General features: G+C 45.8%; 1 protein-coding gene across 1 annotated transcript; it reads left to right on the forward strand.

Moving 5' to 3' along the window:
* Positions 1-6,431: 6,431 nt before the first annotated feature.
* T265_07078 (hypothetical protein) lies at positions 6,432-22,356 on the forward strand (the record flags this gene model as incomplete). Its single annotated transcript, XM_009172516.1, has 8 exons — positions 6,432-6,471; positions 6,516-6,581; positions 6,615-6,727; positions 6,768-6,832; positions 11,637-11,819; positions 15,137-15,244; positions 16,573-16,647; positions 21,753-22,356. 8 exons carry the CDS (start codon positions 6,432-6,434, stop codon positions 22,123-22,125), a joined length of 1,023 nt encoding a protein of 340 aa, XP_009170780.1.
* Between the last annotated feature and the right edge of the window lie 1,935 nt (positions 22,357-24,291).

Below are 24,291 nucleotides of genomic sequence, written 5' to 3' on the forward strand. Positions count from 1 at the left end.
CACCACCGGTGGCAAGGGTAACATGCCACCTCTATTCACTACCTTTGGGCACCGATGCCCACCGGTGGTGCCACCGGCGGCGCGTTTACTGAGTGGTCACCTATTTTCAATTTCTGATCGTTCACCCCCTAACGAAAAGTGTCGTTGTGGCATGAAGAGGGGTTTACCAATTATCTGAACACACAGAATAGTTTAAGCAGTTGTTGACGTTTTTAGTGAGCCTATCATCTGATTAATCATGAATCTTACCCTCAGATAGTCGACTAAAGGCATTATGGACGCATTCATCAGTCGGGTAACGAAAACAGCCACTTGCCGCAACCGCTTGTTGTACTTTCCTATATAGCGTTGTTCTTGAAGAGCCTTTACGAGCAACACGAACAAATTTCGGGCGCATTGACGGTTACTTGAAATGAAAAATATTTTTTACGGTATCGTTCACGTAAACACACCAGGAATAAAACATATGAAAGCACAACAAAACTCACTCTCAGCCGTACGTGAGGACAAGCAGAACGCAGAGCTTCCCGCGAGCAATGGCGCCGCACAGTAAAACAAAACCACTTAAATCGGTTGACCATTTGCATTTCCCAGGCACACGGAAATGCAGGGTATTGTGGTTTTTTGTTACTGTGGGACAAATAAAGAAGCTTTGATGTCTATTAAACGTCTCAGGCTCGCGAGGCTTAAAAGCCGAAAATTAGTGCAGAAGTTCTGCTCTAATTCCGCACAGGTTCTGCACCCAGGAGCGGGCGCGTGCTAACTGGGCATTGTACGCTAAGCTTGGAATACTACTATGGCCATAACCTTCTAATGCGACCGTTGATGACACTCATCAGCTATGCCTAAAGCAACAGCAACTTGTCAACTTTGTGGGTTTTGAACCTTGAAACTCAGTTGTGGCTGGAAATCACTCCTTCCGTTTTCATTGGCGACTCTACATACCATGCTCACTCCTTCCGTTTTCGTTGGCGACTCTACATACCATGTAACAACAGGCGAGGTATTTAGTGTACGGTGCGCCCCTGTCATAGAATCTTCGGGTTAAATAATACTTCTGTCGATTACGTAACTGGTAACGCCGTGACATGAATTACCAGTGAAGCCTAATAAGCGCTTCAGGCACAGTTAGGCCGCCGGGCTATTGTGCATAATGCTAAACGTATGTTGCCCTAAAAGGTTTCGGGACCACTCTGAGGCTATAGATGAAATCGGAAAATTACGCCCCCTTTTTTTCTCACCTACGCAAGCTGGTATTCAACTCAAGGCCTGGATGCCCTGGTTGCCGTGACGCTTGCGTTGCCAGGAAATATGGAACCAATTTTAGGAAAACATAATTTTATTATGACTGATCGCAAGCAGATGACAGAATCATTAAAATTGAGTTCCACAGTTGTGCCTGGAAAGTAAATGAGAGAAGAATTAGTGCAAGGCAACGGAATGGAAACGACCAGAGCCACGTTCGCCCCGCCTGCGTAAACGACGCATACTGGTCTCCACTACTGTACCACGTTGAGGAGGGGATTTTACGGAAGAAAAAACCCACCAACCACCTACACCTGCGTGTGGTAGCATAAGTGCTAGTGCCTGAATTACATCACCATACTTTGCATACAAGCCACGCAGACGGACGGAAGTAAAAGAACATTCAAACTCCCATCACCACAGACACAGCCATGGGTCCAAATGGGCGCAGCGCATCTCGGATACCCTGCAGATCATATACAGGATAGTTCAAGCGGCGCAGTTTGTCGTGCAGGACCCGCACATCATTACCGGTCAAGTCTATTCAATATTTTTTCCGGACATAGTCCCGGATTTCCATGGATGACTTAAAAAATCGCAACAATCCAAACACAAACAACACTCAAACGTACGCAGGTCATTCTGCTCGCCAGAGGATACATTCTGTGGGCGTACAAAATATTGAACCATCTTACTTGACAACAATCCAGTTGATAAGGTACTCGGCTCAGGAAAAATGGGCCGTAGCGTCGTTGAAACCGTGCTGGCGGCGTCCCAAATGGCGCGGGTACCCGGACCGCAAACGGAGCAAGCGAGGAATGACCATTTGTAGCTCGGCAACAGTTTATATACTACCCTAACTTTGGCCTTCACACACCAGTTGCCCGGTCCAGACCGCAAGTCGCCGACTCTGTTCGCGGATACATTGTGATGTTAAGATTTTTTATTTTACAAACGTCTTATGGCAGGTATTTCACGCGGAGAAGCAGAGGTATCCTGCAATAAATTATTAAAATTATTCCATGCGATTTTCTCGCTTGCACTGACAGTCCATCTTTCCTTGGTTTACGCGCTTCAATCATTTAACTCGTTTTTTTCTTCAGAGTCATTTTCACTTCAAGTAACCGTCAATGCGCCCGAAATTTGTTCGTGTTGCTCGTAAAGGCTCTTCAAGAACAACGCTATATAGGAAAGTACAACAAGCGGTTGCGGCAAGTGGCTGTTTTCGTTACCCGACTGATGAATGCGTCCATAATGCCTTTAGTCGACTATCTGAGGGTAAGATTCATGATTAATCAGATGATAGGCTCACTAAAAACGTCAACAACTGCTTACACTATTCTGTGTGTTCAGATAATTGGTAAACCCCTCTTCATGCCACAACGATACTTTTCGTTAGGGGGTGAACGATCAGAAATTGAAAATAGGTGACCACTCAGTAAACACGCCGCCGGTGGCACCACCGGTGGGCATCGGTGCCCAAAGGTAGTGAATAGAGGTGGCATGTTACCCTTGCCACCGGTGGTGCCAGAGCTGCAGCTCTAGCTCAGCCACAGACGCTATCGTTGATCCGTTAGCTCCAAACGACGCACCGATGTTTCTGTCATTATAAACCAAAGTTAGGGCTGTCCATGAACACACTGGGTATCTCACCTAGGGCAGTCAATGAATATATAGGGTGCCTTAGCTACCGAACACAATTCCAAGGATATATGGCCTTCAATGGATTCATTGAGAGGAACATGTACCGTTACACGTAGGCTATTCTTTTAATTCAAACGAATAACTGTTTCATAATATGTGAACGATGCTGATTGCAAACAGCCAATACACCAGCGCCAGCCGCTGAATCTGGGTTGTTCTGACTAATTAATTTTTGTTACCGCCGATAATCCCAAATATCATCCTCCTTTGGGGATATGGCTAACTTTAGGAACAAAATATAGGATAACACTCTTTAAATATGCTTCGTTTGAGAGGGTCAATCATGAACCGCAAATCCGGAATGTTGCCACTTTTGAATGTTCCCGCCATCTAGGTATCAACCAATCAGAATGGGGATGACGCCGCAAGTCGCGTGATCGCGTGTTGTGGAACGACTTCCAGCCAGTGTAGCCCGCGGGATCATTGTAGCACTGAAGGCGGACCACCACGTCAACGTGGCAGCTTTAGGTCGGGAGTGGTTGATGTGCTAACTTACTGACTGGGAAGGTAGGTGGTTCGAGCCCAAACTTTGTATTTTGATGGCTCCTGTTTCTGCTTGGGCAACCTGGCAGTACCTCCGCTCTCTTGCTTCCTTCGGGTGGCGTGGCAGCTGGGTACCAGAAGGGTGTTACGGCTGAACATTTATTTATCATTTACGACAATTGGAGGAAGATGCAGGAAACCACGCTCGTCTGCCCGTGGTCGCTCTCGCATTCCCAATAAACACTTGATCTTGTTACGATCAACAGTCCTGACTGAATCCAGGAAAACAAATGACTTTGATGGCGCGCGTGGCTCCCTAACTGGCCGAATGATGAAGGGCATGAGGACTGATAGAGTACTAGCGGATCGCGAATGCCTGAGAAACTGAGAAAGCTTTTGTAACAGGAAGCGATTAAACCTCGTTCCAGGTAGACGGACAGCTGATCCGAGTAAAATTTCTGCTAATGAAACTACCTTCGGAGAAGACGGGACCTCAAGTCAAGCGGTGAGTTGAACAATTTGAGGAACAGTTCTGCTTGGCTGTACCAACACACCCCCTGAAAGAACCAAACGAACCCAAATCAGCTATCAAAAACGGGAATCCAGCGTGCACTTTCATCGCTTCACCGCATGAATGTACCTGGACCACACGGCTTGTATTCTAGACTCTTTGCAGAAGATGGCTAGTCCCTCGTGGTTATCCTGACGAGCTCACTCCGAATAGCTGGAATGAGGAAAGAATATTGACAAAATGGTTCGCCTCGACGGTGATTCCCACATTCAGAAAGGGTGCAGGAGTTCGTGCCAAAACCATCGTGGTATCAGTCTTGTGACCGTGGCTTTCAGGGCGCCCTCTGGTATTATCCTGCAGAGGTTGGTCTATCATCGCGAGAATCAAGCTGGGCTTCGCCCTGGTTGCGGTTGCATTAATCATATATTCACTTTGCAACAAAACTGGCACTGCACTACTCCTTCCGACGACCAACAATGATAAGATTTCTCGTTATCTGATCTGCTTTAGACTGCTGATCGTCGAAAGCTGTGGCAGTATCTCACGATGGTGTCCTTTCTAAGTTCTTATTTCTTATGAAGGAACTGTATGGCCTCTCCCAGGGATGCGTATGTGTTCATGGCAGATTCTTCTGTCGTTTTATCACACCCACTGGTGTTTGGCAAGGGTATCTGTCACTCTTCGACTCATTTATCTGCCTCCACCACCTCGAGTATCGAACTACTCCCGGCGATTTCATTATTGGACATTTTGCACGCTGTTGGTATTCCTCTTCTTGGACCAGACTCTTCAGAAATGTAAATTACTTCGCACTAAATAAATAATTCCGTGGCACGGCTTGGTATACACTCCGCACCTTTTGAGTGTAAAATGCTATTCCGAGGTCGGATGAGAGAACCCAAACCTCATGCGAGTGAACCGGTCGATGTGGTAAATAGGTTCGTTTATCTAGGCAGCCGCAGAGGTCTTGATGGTCTAGCAAAAGACGAAATCACTTCCGGAATCGGGAAGACTAAGTCAGCGTTTGCCAACTTTTGACATTTAGGCACCGATGTTGATTCATTGATTGTCAAGGGTAGAGTGTACGGTGTGATCTGCCTTACTTTACGGATCAGAGACGTGACCGCTTCGTGCGGAAGATCTTCGGGGACTCTGTGTTTGACTATCGGTGTCTCCGAAGCGTTGCGTAGGTCTGGTTGGAACATCAGGACAGTATTACTGGATTGTTTTCGGGAAAGTTTACTTTCCTTCAAAAATCACAAGTTACACTTCCTATGCCAGGAAATTCGTGTGCCTTGTAGAGCCCTTGTCTCAGCCTGGGACCAGACGAAACTACCGAAAGTTGGTCAGTTCATGACTTGGCAACGAAACTATAAAGCCATCCCTCGTCAACTCAGTCGCGTTGGTAACTGCCGCCTTAATGGATGGAGACCACAGGATGTGTGAGATCAGTGGTTAGTGACCTGACAGGTTATGACTGTATCCGCTGCCATTTAACTGCCGCCTTAATGGATGGAGACCACAGGATGTGTGAGATCAGTGGTTAGTGACCCTGACAGATATGACTGTATCACGCAGCCAGTGGCGGTCTTGCGTCAGTGCTCTTGCCTTCATTGCATAGCTTTCACTTTCTGCCATACTGGACAAACAGACCCATTTGTCAGTAAACAGATTGGACCACTGCCTCTAACGCTTGACTGCCATTCACTTACTCTCCTTATCCTCTGTGAACGAAGCAAGGGTATATGGAACCACTGCACTGTGATGCATAGTTTGTGAGCTGAAAAAACGAACTCAATAAAACTTGGCTGACTGGAAATACGCTGACGACATTTCCACTGAACGGATCATCTTGTTTTGCACTAACAAGCCCCTTAAGGGACTCCAGGCATGTTCACACTAAGTGGCAGCTAACCGATGTCGGTAGCATTCACGCTGTCAATCTGGAGGGATCCATATTGTCTTATTGAGTCTTGGAAGTGTAGGCTTCTCGGAATTTGTTGTAAGCTGATCCTATGCCCCTCCCTGCCCCATTTTCTTTTTTCCGTGAGCCTTCACCGAAACATGTTGACGTGTTTGCACGGCAGTGCAACATTCTTCTAGTGTTTCTGTCAGTGATGATTATTTACGTTTTTACATCCGTGGACGATATTGATCCTGCTTAAGATTTCCTGCGAAGTCGCCTTCCGTTTTGAGGTAGGTGTAGATGACCACTTGCATGTGAGTCAATAAATCCACATCCCATTCGGCAAGGCCAACAGCTATATTGTACCCAGTGAAACGGATTACTTCCTCTGGGGAACGTCAGGGGTTGTGCGTTCAGACCTGCTCAAAATTTGCGTCTAATGCAGCGTACGCTAATTCAACAATTTTTCTGTGTTGAACTTTGTATTCCAGAGGATTATTAACGAGGCTTTTTGAACCCCTCTCCGGCGTCGATTTCGTCGTATTTCCATATCCTTTCTCAGGTGGAATAAATCAAGATTTTATGCTCGGAAAGCATTTGAATTTCTCTCTAAGCCGAGATAGTGTGTTTCTTATATAATTTCTACATACATTCACTTCATATCAGAAGATACCGATAAACCAATAGCCCTTGTGCATACCACGGCCTCCGGCTCCGATCTTTGTCAAATAGGTAGAGGTTTCTGACCCTTCACCCATCCTTTAGTGTGCGAAGATATTACTCAGTTTTATGTCACTCTAGCCAACGAACCATCTTTGGCGTATTTTCGAATTCAGGAACACATACGAAAGGTGACCCCCTCCCTCTCAAATGAACGAGTGAGTCCTTCTGGTTATACTCATCCTTATTTCTCCAAAGTCTAAAATTGTGCAGGTTAATTCTGAACTACAGGGGTGTTGTTTCGACGTGGATTACTCAATCAGGTGAGAAAGTTTAACTCAGTATGTTTGCCCTCATGTTGAGTAAAGACTGCCTCCGTGCAAACACCTAATCACATTGCTTCTCGATTTGTTTGAGCCTAGTGATCGGTTGAGTGATAGGAAGTGATCAATGGATCGTGAACATCTTCGTATTCTTGGAGTACATTTTTTGAGCCCTTTGAATCGCTAGTGCTGTTGGAGCATGGAGCGCAACACTATTAGTTTGTGATACTTGATACTATCAAGCCTAGTTTGTTTATCGTTGCTTCTATCCTCAACATCGTGGTTTGAGCAAGGCCGCAAGGTCCGGACCCAGTACACGTTGAGTTGGTTAGTGTCAGGCTCCGCTGACTTTGGATTCATTTGGCGCTGATATTTATCCGTATCTGGAACAAGGTTCGTGTGTAGTCACTAATCTGTTCACCCCGTTACTCTCTTCCGCTTGCGCGTTCAACTTGTGTCACTAAAGTTGGTTTGCGTAATCTGTCTGTGACACTCATGGCCTCTGTATATACCGTTGTCCTTCAGACAATAACGGGACTCCATCATAAACAATTTTCGATCTTCAGAACTTCAAGGTCAGTCTTGCAGCAACCCGTGACTTCGTTTTAAGTGGCTTCAACAAGTTACAACACCTTTGGGGCAGTAACGTCTGTCTTCTGATGGCATGTACATGGACCATTACCATACACACTAACAATATTGCGTTGTTATTTTGAGACCAAAAGACCATATCACACTATAACTACCCTCTCAGCTAACCGTTTTGGGAGCTGAACAATCCCTTTGCTAGTCCTAGTTGTTAAACCGGGTAGACCTCCATAGTCCATTTAAACCTGACTGAATCTAAATTCAGCAGCGAAACAGCCGTAATAAGCATGTGCATTTAATATGTACCCTCATCACTAGCGGATTTTCGTTTCGGCGTTTTGTTTCCCTGCAGTTTTGCTTTCACGTAATTGGGATGAAAAGGTGTGAATGTTTCGAATAGCGATCAAAAGACGTTTCATATTAGGGATTAATGCCCCGTTCTTGGAGGCTCTTTGCTTATTGGGGGGGGGGACATATGCCGTGGTATAGTAGTTCTGTTCGCTAACATCGTTTTCCCCAGTTTTGTGGAATCGCATTGTTGTGTCCGACGAGAAATGGAGTGCGGCGACAGTCAGAATAAGAACGGAAAGACTGAGCTAAGCCCTATTCATTTAAGGATTTGACACTGCGAGTTTAGACGAGAAAAAGTGATTTAGCAATGAATGATGGAAAGTTTTGAAAAACAGGGTCAATATACAACGTCCACCTTCCGCAAAGATAAATGCTCACAGAAGTTCGTTTTATAGTTGAATATTATCAGACCTGTGTTGTGCAGGAATTACGGTCGTGTCCGCTGTTGGTGTACACTCAACGGGTGTTCAGAAGAATTTAACATTTCACATTCCGAAGAAGAGGAGCCAGATAGTTCCAGCTTAATAAGTGGATCAGTATTTGGCTGCGAATTCTGCTGTTCGGATGCCGGGGTGCATTCGAAATTTTCGGAAGGCGCCAGATGACGCAGGGAGACAGTTTCCTCCATGTCGTTGGGGTGTCGGAGATATGTGTACTCAGGGCTACACTGTAGGAGCTCAACCTTTTCGACTATAGGATTATACTTCGGAGATAGTGTATTCCGCCGCATCAGAACTGATCCCGGCGAAAGCAACCACTGCGTCAGTGATGTACCGACTGATTATGATGAAACATCCGTTCGTGTGGAGTTGCATTGTGGCGGCGCACAACAAAGAACGAATCGAGTGGAGCGCGTCTTATAAGAGGGTTTCCCAATGACTGATTTGAAGACCTTTTGATCGTAAAGAAAGCGTAACAGCTTCCCACAAAGTTCCGTTTGATCGTTCCACCTGACCATTCCCCTTAGAGTTATATGGAGTGGTCCGACTGGTGGAAACGCCTTTTCCATGAATAAATATATTAATCTCATCCGAAACGAACAATGAAGCGCGATCCGAATGCATGAAGCTAGGCAGGATAGTGCAACAAATAGCGACACATGATGTCACTGTAGAGGAACTTATATTTGGACAAAGGTGGATGGGAAACGGGAACATTCGTCTACAACTGTCAGTTGAGTCGTTGGAAGTAGTGGTCCTCTGAAATCGATGCTTGCACGTTCAAACGTTTGTGTGGCTTCAATGAGTGTACCACGAGATGGCTTGAAGTAATGTAGTTTTAATTCCGCACACACATGACATTGCTCAATGACAAGTCGGATGTCCTCTAAGGAGAATGGGACATCGTGCATATTGCCTCAGGATGACCCAGGGTTGTGTATACGCGTTCTAGATCCAGCTGAGATGAAGTATTCGCACAGACACTCCGGGAGAGCGTGTCAGGGGATTTGTTTTCGACGTCTGGTCTGCTAGTTAGGTCTAAGAAAAAGGCCGTAACTCCATCCGCCATTGTTGGATTTTGTCATTTTTCCTTTTTGTTGTGTTGACTACCTGAACGCTGACCGGTTACACTCTTGAAATGGGTCGCGAGTAGGTAATGGTTCCATTTGCGCGCTCCTTCAACAATCGCGCACCCTTCTGTCTCAATAGCAGAATGATGTTTTTCACGGACAGACAGTGTGCGTGAGAAGAATGTGACCGGTCTGCTATCTTGATTGAGTGTACCGAAAATCACAACACCAGACACAGCTTCGACTACCTGAGTCATTCTCGGATCGATAGTGATCACGGCTGCATCAATGAACTCTTTTTTTGAGACTTTCGAACGCTTTCGTAACGGACTCACGGCCCGGAAAGGTTGTATTGTGATTGATTGGGTAAGTTTATCAGAGAAGTGATACATTCAAGGAAAATAGTACACGAACAAACCAACTACACATTATCGAGACTTCATGTCCTTCGGGGCGGGCAGTTCTTGCAAGACCCTGAGACGTTCAGGGTGTGGTTTGATGATACCTTTAGTAATTTCATGGCTGAGGAGTCTGAGTTTAGAGGTGGACGTTTTCATCTTGATTTAATTTAAGGCCACACTTTTGTCCTATGGTGAGAATTCGCTGGAGATTTCGATCGTGTTCTTGATTCCACAAATGATGACATTATGCACATAGCCACATGTCCCGCTAGGTTCTTCCGCGCGTATTATGACATCCATTACCCTTTGAAAATATTCGATAAAACTCATGAAGATTGTTGCAAGCTTCGAAAGCTGTGTAGGTTTTGTTATCGAGATACACGGGAAGATGGAGCTGTGCTTGATTGATACAGGAGCAAGGGTGTCGCTGAGGCGGGGAGGGAACCAAACTGAATGCAGACCATGCGCGCTGGCCGTAAGAGCAGTGGGTGGGTATCGACTGGAGACTGACTGCACTCAATACGCCTAGGCGACAAGTCCGTGCACCACGCGTTCCTGATCAGCCTAGACATAGAACAGACAATATTGGGGGCGGTTTTTCTCAAGAGCGCAGATTCCGTGGTTGACCTAAAGCAGGGGAAACTGGTGATAAGGTACGACACTGTCAAGCTTGAGTGTTATCCCAGCACTGCCGTGAGCGAGCTGCGTGTCCAAAAGCTTCTGTCTTGTGAGGTGCCGTCAATCTGTGGTCGCGGAACATTCCGAACTGTTCACGGACAATAAAGATCCGTTTGGCTCCTGCCCGTGGATTGAACACAAGATTCCACTGTCATCCGAATGCCTTCGACCTTCCGCCCCACCACACGCTACCAGTCCATCTACGGGAGGAGGCCCATAAACAAATTCAAGAGATGTTGAAAAATGGCATAATCGAGGAAACTAACGATGCGTACAGCTCTCCGGTTGTGCTTGTAAGGAAGGTGAATGGAAAATACAGGTTTTGTGTGGATTTCCGGCGCTTGAATGAACTGACCGTAAATCGGGTGGTAGCCGTCGCTTCGGTTGCGGAGATTTTCGATTTCCTCCAGCATTCCCGATATCTTACCATGTTTGACTTACGTTCCGGATACTGGCAACTATCTATCAAGGAGGAGAACCGGAGAAAACGACGTTCACGGTTGGAGACACCCAATATCAATTGAGACGGATGCCGTTTGGTTTGTCTGGGGCACCATTCACACTCCGGCGCCTACTGCTTCGTCTAATGAAGGGACTTCAGAATGTTTCCGTGTACGGGGACGATATCGTTGTGTACAGTAACTCGGAATCAGAGCACGCAGTTCACTTGAAGACCGTATTGAAGCGTATCCGGGAGGCTGGCCTGCGGATAATTGAAGCCAAGACAGCTTGGAATTCGGTGACACTGCTGGGGCATAAAGTGGGTCGCGGAGAGGTTATCCCACTGTCAAAAAATTGGCAAAGATCGAGGATTGTGCTGTTTCCAATTCAAAGCGGTCTCTACGGCAGTTTCTTGGAGGAGCAGCATACTACAGCCGGTTTGTCAAGGATTTCAATACAATTGCTGCCCCACTGTACGACTTGCTCGGATGAAATCGGAAATTCGAATGAACCAGAGGAACACAGGAGGCTTCCGAGCGTGTCAAAGCGTGGATGCTGGATCAGCGACTGACCCTCAAACTTCCCAGGGTCGGAGATATGTTCACCGTTGCAACGGACACTAGTGATCGCTGTGTCGGCGCAGTCCTAAAGCACAGGAATGGAGTTATCGAATATGCCAGTCGCGTCCTGACTAACGCTGAACAGAGGTGTTGACCATTGAGAAGGAATGTTTAGCGGTCATCTGAGCCCTGGATAAGTGTAGGTCATATCTGCTTGGACAAAGATTTCATGTCGAAACCGATCACAAACGCATGGATTGGATGAGGACCACCAGAGATCCTCACGGAAAGCTCGCACGCTGGGCACTCCGGTTGCAAGAATACGAATTCACGATCCAGCACTTGCCAGGGAAGGAGAATCACTTGGCTGATTGGCTGCCAAAACCAAAGCCGGAAGATGAGGTCTCTAGGATCATGGTTGCGGCCAATAGCCTCGTCGTCAAACTGGATCCCGGAAGGTTGGTGTCGGTGCTATTACCTTTTTACTCGAGGTAATGCCAGAAGGTTAATTACACTAACAATTGTACTAGAGACGCTTTAGTACAATTGAATAACACAAAAAGGAAAGAGACTTATTGAGTTCTTCGGTTGATAAGTTGTGGTAGATGATGTCGAGGTTTGTAGGACGCTGTTGTGTTGAATGTGGGTCTTCACTGAGCGTGTTTAAATCTGGTCTGGTTCTTGTCGTTTAATCCGAACGCTATCCAGCCCAGACTTTCCCGCACAGTGAGTCGCGCGTAGGTTAGAATCGACTCTGGTCAAGGCGCTGTGTGCAGTGACGAGCGTCGGCACCCTGCTGTCTTTGTTCCGTATATATATATATATATATATATATACGTATACGTATACGTTGTGAGTGAGGATGTGCTTGCATTGTTTGTCTTAGGGTAAGATTCCAGTAATCTCGGTTAGTCGTGGGGCGAATGTTCATGACATAACCAAAACAGGAGTGAAACAGTGAGTTTGCATGTGTTAAACAAATTACGTGAGTAGTTTAAGGTAAACATTGATGACGTAGTAACCGAACTGTGAAAGTGGTTGAAGGTAAACGTTGACGGGATGGCAACCAACAGGTGCAACTCCAACGGCAGGATCCCGTGTTATGAAAGGCTGCAGCCGCTCTGTTGGATGGAAGGAGTATTGAGAACAAAGAGGAAAACAAGGAATTGGAAACGTTTCTGAGTCATTTTTACCGGCTGAGTCTGAATAAAGCTGGCATAATTTCCTGAAACGCCACCGATTCGGGTGCTGTGCTGCCCGTGATACCTCGCGTCTTGAGACGGAACCTTACCGTCGGACGCCACGAGATGCCACACATTGGGTGCACCAAGAAGTACGACTTACTTCGGCGGCAGCCGTGCCAAATCATCGGGCGATGACGATCAGTGTATTGGTATTGCCTCACGTCGTAGCCAACGATGGGGTGCCAAAAATGATCCCGACCGATCAGGAGCCTGGCTGTGAGAGCGAATAGCTTAGGAATTGCCTGCAGAAGCTGGGAATTAGACGGCTAGTGATGGCACCATACCACCCGCAAACAAATGATCTAACGGGACTTGATAACCGAACGAGCAAGGAGTGGCAGACAGCCGGAGGAGGTGACTGGGAAGTGAACCTGCCAATGGTGTTGCCAGCTCATCGTGCTTCCATACAGCCAACCACAGGCAAGTGCCCGTTTATGCTAATGTACGGCCGACATCTGCGCCTTCCGATTGATCAGGAAATCGGGTTGTGGCCGGCAAACCTCTTGCCCCCAGAGGAGCTGGAGGAAGGAAGAAAAGCTCGAGGAAACTTGACCGCCGTTCAGAACAGGACTAGAGAGAAAGCGGCAAGTTGAAAGTCTCGGCCATTCCCCATAGGCGCGAAGGTCAAGTGGAAGGATTATCGGAATCCTGGAAGGAGTGGACTGGGGTCGCGGAAGCTGGGCAGTCGATGACAGGGTCCGTTTGTCGTTACCGACTGCTGGGGAAACGTCTGCACAATTCAAGACGGTCGGGGGTCGAACAGGGTAAATGGGGCTCAGTTTCGTGAGTGGCATGATACACCCGAAAAGCAGCCGAATGGACCAGCTGCTGGAGCCGACTTTGCGGAAGCAAATGAAAGTCGATTGCATGCGAACGACCTTTAAATGGGTAAGGTTTGTAACGATGGACACTACTGATAAGGCATGTGGCATGTATGTGGCATTCTCGTAAATCAGCCTAGCGTCTATTGAAACGTGATATTTGTTACAGAATTTGTGGAATCGCTTTGTAGCGTTTACAATTGATTTGTGGAATCGCTTTGTAGCGTTTGTTTACAATTGAGTGATAGTCAATGAGCATCCAAGAAAGTTCAAGGAGACGCATTCAAGGCGGGCATTCAGTTTTTATAAACAAGATGCATATGAGAATTCTGCTTCCCTGTCCAATAGTCTGTAACTGTTCAGTTGGTGTTTCCTAATGACTACCTCCGCCGCAATGGCTTTTTTTCTTTCAATAGTAGATTATCCGCACAGAGATCACGTAATAGTTAACATTCGACACAGGGTTACATGTTTTGTTCATGTTGCGGTGTTTAAAACAAGGCTTTTGTGTTGGTTGTACGCCAGAGTGATTGCCGTTGACGACGGTAGTACAGAGCATTTGGCACGATGGACTACGAACTACCTGTGTAAGTAGAAGAGCCCAGTATCAACAGGAGCTCCAAATGGCGACTGCTTCTTTGAGACTCTCGGGAGCCGCAGCAGTGCGGTGTTCCTCGGACCCGTAGTAGATCTGCTTACTTTCTGACAATATTCTTTCTTTCCACAGTTTTTATAGTTTTCGTCTTTGGCGAGACGTGTAGCGGGTGACGAGCATAGCCACAGAAGAAACATGAAGACCTCATTAGCAGCAGTCATCTGTTCATGCGATGATGCTTGAAAACGTGGAGAGCTTAGTGGGTTGTTCGATAAAGTAGTACAGGGGAGTTTGTTGTTCGGCAAAAACGACTGAGTCTGTTTTTGCGCCATTTCGATGGATTTCGCATAATCGTAGACAGTCTTAAAATCCAGCGAGTTGTGCTCCAACAGACTGTGGCGTATAGTATTCTAGTAAAATCGACTAATAAATCCGTCTCGTGGTGCTTTATCGCTATGTTGTTCCGCGTTGACAGCCGTAAAGCGGCAATCTGAGAACAAAATGTGAAGCTTTTGCACAAATTGATCAAAAGTCTGATTTCCGTCTAGCTTTCAGACATTCAATAGACGCTGGGCGAAAATGTCATTTTTCGGTTGTACATAAATTTCTCTCAAGGTCGTAGTAGCTGATTCGTAGTTCTTATAGTTTTTTCATGAAGCGGTAGACACTAGGAGCAACGTAATTGGACAATGTTTTCAATTTAGCTGGTTAATGAGAGGCAATGAACTATAGGAAATTCGTGAAAGTACAAAACCGGTGCTCCCAGATATATGCAGAGTTTTGAGTATTGATATCGGTGTCCAAGAAGAATCGATCCATTGTTCGATGAGGCACTGGGTGCGGCGACAATGAGAATAGGAATGGAAAAGTCTGAGGGCCCCGAAGCTTGGCTTTATTCATCCAAAACCTTGTCACTGCGTGCTGAAACGAAGAAAAGTGATTTAACAATGAACGATGAGACGTTTTAAAAAACAGCAATTATACAACATGCATATTGGCAGGTTGTATACTGGGGGAGTACTAGATGTGTTGAGCCTCGTTAGCATTCTATCCGGAACTGGTATATCGTCTATTTGATTCGTTAGAGTAGTCTTTGTGTTTCTGTCTATCCATAGCGCTGTCAACTCTGCTTCTCGGGCGACGCCGCACCTGAATCGTTTAAACGAGTTGCTCAAATCAAGTCTGTTCACTAAACTTCAACTGGATTATGCTAAAAAATACAGGTGAGCAGCCCACGGTGAGCTAGCTTTCACTGCTTGATCAACTGTTATCGTCATGTTGTCCATCTTCGTTGTTCTCATCAAAAGCTCCATTTTACTGTTGTTTGATCTAGTTCAGGTCCGATGAATCGACTAGCATACACAGTTCATAGTAGTCGGGCGTTCTCGAATTCGTTCTACACTTCCTTTGTAAATCAAAGCCACTATATTTTCCCTGCATATATTCCAACCTACACGCTTACTATTTTTGATTCTGTACCTGAATTTTTCTGTTTCTTACAAACGGCATTCTTATGTCTGCTTGACAGGCGCTACACTGGAATGATTCCGATCCAGATAGGATCATTTGGTTGTTTAAGCCGGTGTTGATCTAGGGCTGTGATAACGGATATAAATGGAACTGTAAAACCAAATTTCGAGAGCGGTGTGCGTGAGGTTACTCAACAGACTAAGTGTACGGAGAGAAATGAAATCTGGAGGAAAATAATGTGTGGCTGTGTCAACCTTGTCCTCATAACTGACATCTTAGTTACCGAAAAGGCCTTGACATATTTTGGGGTGGAGAAGTTAACCGACCTGGCGATTCGGCCTCAGTTTTCTCTTGCCGTTGCGAATTAAGTTAGTTTACGATCGTGCAGTCGTGCGCGTAACGGCTATTCGGACTCATTGCTCTGTTGTCGCTTGCTACATACACCTGGTCTAGCTGACTAATACATGAATTCGTGTGAGCTCTTGTTTGGTGTCTTGCTTTATTGAAGATTCTTCTGGAATTGATGTTATCCATTTCGAAGTCAGTGTCATGTTTCTTTTCGCGTAAGGAAGATTCGGTCTAAGGATTTCATGGTTCAACATTGGATGTAGTGGGTGAACATCACGGAGCATTTCTTCCATGCACTAACTGGTCTTTGAAGCATGTTCCTCCTAGGCTTCGGACGGCAGTGGAAGGCAGTTGGACTTGGTCTTTCGAATCCACCGCGATCCAGATCACCTTTCCAAATGTTGTGTCGGCATAGGCTAGCTGTTGCTTACTATTAGGTACGTGCAATCTCAGGTGCAATTTGGATCTGCGGAGTGAACCGAACATAAAAACCTTCTTGTAAGAGCACTACAGGCCTGTTACTAAGCACTGGTGCTCTTATGACTCAGGTCGTATCCTGTTTTCCGAGCTACTAATGGTACGCTTTCAAAATTCTCTTGTTAGGGACCAGCATATTTTCACCCCTCCCCGGTTTACACAGATTCATCTCTCCCTCCTTGTCCTCGTTTTGATCCTGTCCACACTTTCTGCCAATATCCCTCCCACTTCTTTCTAATCACTGTAATTTTCCCAGCACTGGCTTTGAAGTCGGAGTCGATTTGGTGTCTGCTTTGGCGTCTCAGCAACAGCCGACGATGTCCACCACAAGGTAGTTCCTGTAACAATTGCAGTTTCGGTGGCACCCTTGTTTTTACCTTGTTCAGCGGGTTGTTTATTGTGTTCGGTGTTTTTTCGTTCGTCTTTCAAGTGTTAAACGGAAACATATCGGATGGTGCTGGCTTGGTTGTAGTGTCAGCTGTACACTCGCATCACAATCACTATCTCTCAGATCTTCAGGTCTCTCGACTTCTGTCTAGGCTTGGGCAACCTGGCAGTATCCCAGCCCTCGTGCTTCCTTCTGGTGATGTGGCAGTTAGGTATCGAAAGGGTGTCTATTTCTCCAGGGCAAAGCAGAGTACTCAGCAGTTTCATCGATTTAGGCTCTGTTTTTGGGAATGTACTTCCCTGTTCCGTAGGACGTTTTCTAGTTATGTGAATGTTACTCTGTTGCAGTCTGTTCTCTCTCATTCATCCGAGCTAGGGCATTTGGTTGTCTCCTCATTTGTAGGCTTCCGGAGGATTGTTCACTATCTAGCAGGTTGCGCACTTGAATGGGTAACGAATGAATAATGTTCCTGCACTAGTTTCATCCAGGGATTGGACTACTCATTTTTGTGAGATACAAGCCTCTGTGGTTGAGCGGTCGAGTTGATGAGTTTATGTGACGTCTCACCTGGAACTCGTTAAACTAGACGATCATAGGTCGTGGAACATGTATCTGTAATGTGAAACCTATCCTGGAAGGCGAAAGCAACAACAGAACCGAAACTTTTCGTAGCATCCTTCATTCCATTCTGCCGTGTCAAATTCTGTCCATCTCTAGGTCTCCGACACTCTTTATTAGGCACGGAAAACGGGACTCGTTTTAGCATGCCTATTAAATGGCAGTGCCACCTTAGCTTGCAGCGCTGGATGCATCTTTTGACTGAAGTACCACCTGCTTCAACAAAGATCCGATTCCTGATCGCTTCATTCTGAATTCATTTTTTAAGCAGATTTCAGCTGTAGTTCTGAGATGTCGGTGGTCAAAGACCTGAAGATGGATCATCGCCCGAACTGGCCAACTCTTGCAGCCGCACAACACGACAGCCCACACTGTGTCCCAATGTACGCTTCCTGTGAGATCCGTTGATGTTTTCTGATGTCACAAGTTGTATGAATTGACTAAATGGAACAGATATTGTGAATTGGTTGAAGCAGGATCGAGGTTTATATACGGCAAATTTCAGCTAGAGTGATGTCTTCATCAAGAGGCATTTATCGTGATTGACCCATTGGATTTGTGTTGTATTAGTGCATTAAGTGAAGCCCATGAAATGGCAACCACCCACTCTGCCGGTCCGTATGGCGGTCGACCACACATTAAAAAAAGTGTTCCGTTTGTTAAACGACGGTTCTACCACCATCCGAAATAAGGTACCCTACTGTACTCCATAGCATCAAACTGATGCACTGCTAAGATAGTAGTAACTGCTTTTGATGTCAGCGCAGTTTATAATCATTATTGGGCCAGTGAGGACTGCGATCGCTGTCGATAATTTAGGTTTTTCATAAATAGATGACCTCCATGGATGGGCGTCAATTTTGCAGTGGGTCTAATCGTACGGTCGGAAGTCTAGTCTTGCTAGCAATGCGGCTCTATCTGTTAAGGTGATTTCTTTCTATGTGATTATTTTTCATTTGAATTCTGCTGAAATGTTACGGTAACCTTATCCCCTATTGCGGCTTCCATTTTTTGTATCGCCCTATGTAATCCGGTGACCTTATATCGGTGAGTTTTGAAGTGGAGTACGAATTTAACCCCAATCGATATGTAAGATTCGGCAGACCCTCGGATTCAGAATTAGCGGTACTCCATCCTGAACTAAGACAGAGCTTGCTCGTATGGCAGTTGTACGATGCACGAGTACTGAGTGACCGGCTTCCAGCATCCGTCAATCTCTTTGCATTTCGATCACCGGTAAGGTGCTTCCTGATATTTTTATTCTCAGCTTCATCATCGTCATCGACAGCATAACACCGGTGTTTAACACTGATGCTTCGCTGCCGTACATTATGATATTGATTGTATGTGGGCCGGCCTACTGCTAGGGAGCCCAGACCTGGACAGGAGGACAATTAGGGTCCTCAGTCAAAAACCGGACCGCAAGGCAGTGGTGTTCAACGAGGAGTGCCTAAAGTCGCCACATATGTTCCAACCCTCTAACCATTGATCAACTAGCTATGAGAGATTCTGTGAGTATCGCACGCACGCACTCCAATATAGCTCAGTGGATCGCGGAGATACACAAAGCGTCATACACGGTAAGGTTCAGTCTCTTTGTGACACGCCTCTTACCCCAGACGCTGGGACAGCGTGGGATGTCACCTGCCACCTTGATATAAGAAGAGCAATACTATATTCTCTCAACTGATAAACCGTGAAAATTCCTATGGGCCGACATTTTTGAATGGATCATATATTTTCTTGATCAGGATGGCGTCTGTCACTATCAGAGGTACCTGGACACAGTCGGAAACGATATATTCGACTTCCTTGTAACAAGACTTGCATACGATCAATAAGTTTATCGGGATGTTGACCTCTGAAGATCACGTCGCTCAGGCAAATGGCACTGCTCAGTATTTCAGAGAACATCATTTCCACCAGCAGCTGCCCTCTGGATAGGCAGTATATTGAAAGAGGTCACAGTGAGTGTTCGTCGTTGGCACGCTGACTTTGACCTGAAATTAGGCGTAAGCCACTAAGCCCCACGAACAGGGATGAGAAGTGAATTGGAGCTAGGTTGTGGTACAATGTTGGGCCCAGTTAATAGGTCAGTACACATGCGAATTGTCCCGTTTTGTCTCGTGTTAACGGTAGAACACCGGTTCTGCGCTTAAGTTTGGCATACACTTATGCAAGAGTTGCATATGTTACCAGTCTCTTCTGGGAGGGGGGCAGCGGTTTGTTTCCATTTCCAAGACAGAACTGTTCAGGCACGGGACAGCAGCCAATAATATACTTTAAAACAGGTACCAAAGTCCGAACGATGCCCCGAGAACTGGAGAAACCAGGTTTACCTGGTTAGAGACTGATTTACTTCGAAGCCGGCCAGTTCGAGATGGTCTAACCAATCGGGGCCAAGTTGATGTATCAGACGACAGACCTAATTGCATTGTGATACACAGCGTTGTAGTTGCCCGAGTACCTAATTCGACCCGCAGAGGCATTGTTGTCCTTCGGGAAAGTAACTGCCTAAGAAAGCTTCGTAGCTTCTCTGGTATAACGGTTTATTTAAGCAGTTTCCACCTGTATGTTAGCTGAACAACTCTTGGTCCGAACCGGCTTGAGCTATTTCCGTTTGGTGGCATCGGCTTAGCAAGTGGTCATTAGAATCTGCGACCTACCCGTGGACTTGTGCCCTGGTCTTGAGTTCGGCTTGAATTCAAACACGTACGCAATTTGACTCTCACTGTCCGTTTCGGGTCAACGTTTTACCGCTGTTGACTGTATCGTCTATAGCTAGTCTACCTGAAGTGACAGTTGTGAAAGTGAAAGCCGCAGTGTTTCACAGTACGTGCAGATCTTGAAGCTTGTGCTAACTAGCGCATGCTCGGTGAACAAACAAACCGTTGTATGCTAAGTGCTCATCTTCAGTAAATTTTGATTTTCGATGTATGTTCTTGTAACCCCATTTACCTGGCTGCTGTCATTCTCAAACACACACTTGACATTCCGCTTATCTTTTTGCTCATATTGCTGTGGCCCATCGTCCCGACTGTGTGCCAGATTACTCTACCTCATTTACTGTGACGTCTAACTGATCGATTTTGCCTGATCCAGCTATGTTCAATTGTCCTTCTCTGGTTTACTTTTTTATCAAAGACCCTTTTTGGGGTCTTTGGACATTCAGGACTGATGCTCATGTGGTTTTCTCCTTCCCTGGATCGCAATAGCCCATTTCATTTTGCTGTGGACATACCGATTGGTCTGACAACATTAGGGTTTCACTAGCCTGTTGACAACTGTCATTTATAGCTCTCTGTTGACGATAGGAACGAACACGGTCCGCATCTTCCTGGTGGCAATTTTTTATTGATTCTACAGTTTCCTTAGTTGGCTTCGTGCTCAGGTATATCCTTTCTCCATCATACGCTTCAGCGTCTTTTAGTATAAGTATGAGGAAATGAAGAGGTCTTGAAAGCATTCGTGTTTCTTTTTGGATTGGCATGCTGGGTCATGACCGCCTTCCCTTGTAGCAGTGGACTTTCTCCTACAGGACATCTGTTATATGGAGGAGACGAAATTACTTAGTTCATAGCCACGCGTGCCTTATGGATAAATCAGAAAGTCGTTCATCTGTAGTACCCTATAAGTGGCCTATAGTCTATAAGGGGTCCATTTCCTTAACGAAGCCTGGGTCACCAATAAAGCGTAATGAGGACGGACTCAGTGCAGAGGATGGAGATATTTTGTTTAAAGTTTCAATTCTATGTTACTTTCGTACTGTATTTATGAAATATGAACGACTTACTAGGTTTACATATAGTGACTTGCAAGTGTACGACATGGAATCCCTGCTATTCGGAACAATAGCACTACGGCAAACGGGGAGGGGTACTACCACGATTTCGACGGTCACAAGAAGCGAATCGTTTCCTAGTGTTTCTGGTCAGTTATCCAGCAGCTAGAACCCTCGGCAGAGGAGCATTGTTCTGGTACTTCGTAGCCTGTGCGAAAATAGGCTGAGCTTATGTGCCCGGGAAGTTGACCTTGGCCACGAAACCTGAGGAAGCCGAATGACATCGGATGATGGTCGTTTGGCGTTCATTAGTGCTCTCCTATTTTCAAGTGTCTTTCACGTTTACTTGGTGTTCAGGCCCTTTAGCTGGCCAAAATCAGATATGAAGTACACCACGAACATCAATACTTCAGACACCCTCCATCGCTCTCATGAAATATTCAAACACGTTTTTCCCGGTGGATGAGATGCTATCACACTGAAATTTTCAAATCTGAGGTAAATCTCGGATGACCATGTGAACTTTTTCACGTGTCATCTGCATATTCCATGAACTTCTTCATTTGGTCCATCATCGAATTCTCAGAAGAACATCACATTAGACAAAGGTACTACCAGCGTCAGTTCTTGTTCATTTTCTGCGTTTCAGCCGAAAGAAGATCCCAGCTGGGTCCCAACTACCCTCGAGCTCGTACTCTTTCGGAAGAAATACATCTCCAACAGTCGAACCCGTTAACAGTTCTCCGAGTACCACTCTGGCAGGTTCATCACAGCTGACGGGCGCATTGCTCACAACAGCCATCCGCCAGAATCCTGCCAGCATAAATAAGCGAGCTGAGGTAACTCGCAGCGCTGACTTTTCCGGCTTGAACGGTTCTAACCTGTCTACATCTCTGCGTAATGGGAAAGCCCGTTCCGTAGTTTTGAATCCAAGCTATTCATTCTCTTACGGTGTATCGCCTGACCAGTCAGCGGAAACCGGTGTGGAGGCGGTTGAACTTCATGATTCTACAGTTACTTAATTTTACATTGTGGTTGTAAATTCAAACGTCTGTGGGAGGGTGTGGTAATTCCGTGTATCCACAATTTGTCCTGATGCCCTCGAGAAAACAGCACATATCCTTTATTTTAAAACACGAAGAGATCATGACTTACATTCGTCTGTCGATTGTTTCTCTTGATTCTTTTTCATTCACTTTGTGTGTTTTAATAAATTCAGCTATCAGATGTATGGACTAAAAAATGTCTTCTAGTGGTCTCTTCAAATGCTCGTCTGTTGTACTCTGACGTACGCTTATTGGGTGTTCATGCTGTGTCCGGCGTTCGGTTCTCTCGGGAAATTTAGGCACAGTTCAACAGTTTGCAGGAATTTAGTGTCATCTATTACTTCGAGACTTTGTTCCTTATCGAACTAATCTGTTTTTATCCAGATGCTCAAGAAAATCTCACTCAAGCTGCTGTAAACAGTTCACTGGGTAAACACCAAAAATCAGCACACGAAACTGCGGTCGGTGACTTGAAAGACTATCGGGAACCACAACCTGGTGGTAAGCACATTAGTTAGTAGGCTAGGCGAATCTGCGACGACACCTTCCTATGCATAGAACTGAACCTATTCGAAGTACGAATGGATACAGACAATCCGTCGATCAGTCGAAAAAAGGACTAGTAATGATAAAGAATATGTAATACCTCTTTTCGGAAAAGTTTGGTAACAATCGGTAGATTTATTGCTGGGCAACGCTTCGCTCTTGACACGAAAGCTTCGTCAGGCCAAGTGAGTAGGTTACGAGGTTGGTCAAAATTTAAGGCGGAAGGAGAATTAATCAGCTAAGTAAAGCTAAATCTCTGTTAGGTTTCAACCGAGGGATTTTGTGTGTCAGGTCAATGGGGAAGCCTACATGGATTTGGGTCCAGCCTGAAGTCTGGTTTAGTTCACGTGATGATTTCTCTTGCTCGTCGTTTGCACTTTCCGTCCGTCTGTGTGGATGAGATAGTGCTACGACAGTTGTTTAAGAGGGAATCTGTGAACTTTGATCGGGTTGGGATTTTCACCCCCTCTTTTTGCTAATGATTCTCCCTGAATTGACAACCACACAGTCACTTGTCAACTCGGCTTATCTAAGACACCCTCCAGTTCCACATCCTCGATTCCGTTCACTCTGTGATGCTTGGTGATTTCCACCGCCTCGGCTATCAGCCGCTGTTGTGTGAATCGCAGCCCCCATCTTAAAACTTCCACAACCCATTGCAAGACCTTGTTCTCAATCGGTTACAAGCGTTTCTCACCTGATTGTAATACCTTTTGTTCATCTGACTTGGCTCATTACCGTTGGCTTTTCCCCACTTGCTCTACGGATTCGTGTTTGGTTAGACAATTGCTGTGGCAGCGGTCGTGAAAATAATTGATACGATCTCAGCTTGGCTCATTTTAGGTGTAGTGCACGTGCATCATGCACCTACCAAGTAGCTGTGGTGGGACAGGTTAGAGCAGCGAAATTTTCTAGTCTGTAGCTATTGAGTCTCTGAGTTCTGTGCAGTAACAGTCCCGAAAATGTATAACCCCGCGAATTATACGAAAACATACATTCAGGGGTATTCTTAACAAATACTGTTTATTCCGCCACTGAACAACGTTTGCCATTTTTCTTGGACCGGAACACAATGGTTGACCATGTGATACTGTCTTCAGACCTCTGGTTAGTCACCCATCCTGGTGCTGTTCTCCAAGTGGCGGAATACGACGTTCACTTCAAAGTAGTGTTCAACGTCGCCCTGACCTACTCAGTACTTGCGTAGTTAGTTTTACATTTTCCATGTGGTACGACTGTGTTATGGTATAATACACCACATCGCTGAGTGGCGGAAGTTGACATGGGTGGACATGGTGTTGACCGTCCATTAACAGGTTGCCATAGAAATTATCACAGGCGTCAAAGCGTTTGCTCATCATCTAGCTCACCGAGCGGTTTTTGGAGCTTCCATCGCACCAAGAGACGTATTTTAGTGACTTGTCTGCGAGGCAGTAACAAACCCCTAGAAGGGTCAGGGCCGACAGTGAATTCAGCGAAGGACACGGTTAATAACAAATTTGGGCAAGATTCAATGAAGCGGATAGCGCTGTCAGATTGAGAGTACAAAATAGTCACTGGACCCCGTAAAAGCAGTCTGAATTTGAGGCGACTAAC

The sequence above is a fragment of the Opisthorchis viverrini genome (assembly GCF_000715545.1).
Source record: "Opisthorchis viverrini unplaced genomic scaffold opera_v5_156, whole genome shotgun sequence".
Classification (NCBI taxonomy): domain Eukaryota; kingdom Metazoa; phylum Platyhelminthes; class Trematoda; order Opisthorchiida; family Opisthorchiidae; genus Opisthorchis; species Opisthorchis viverrini.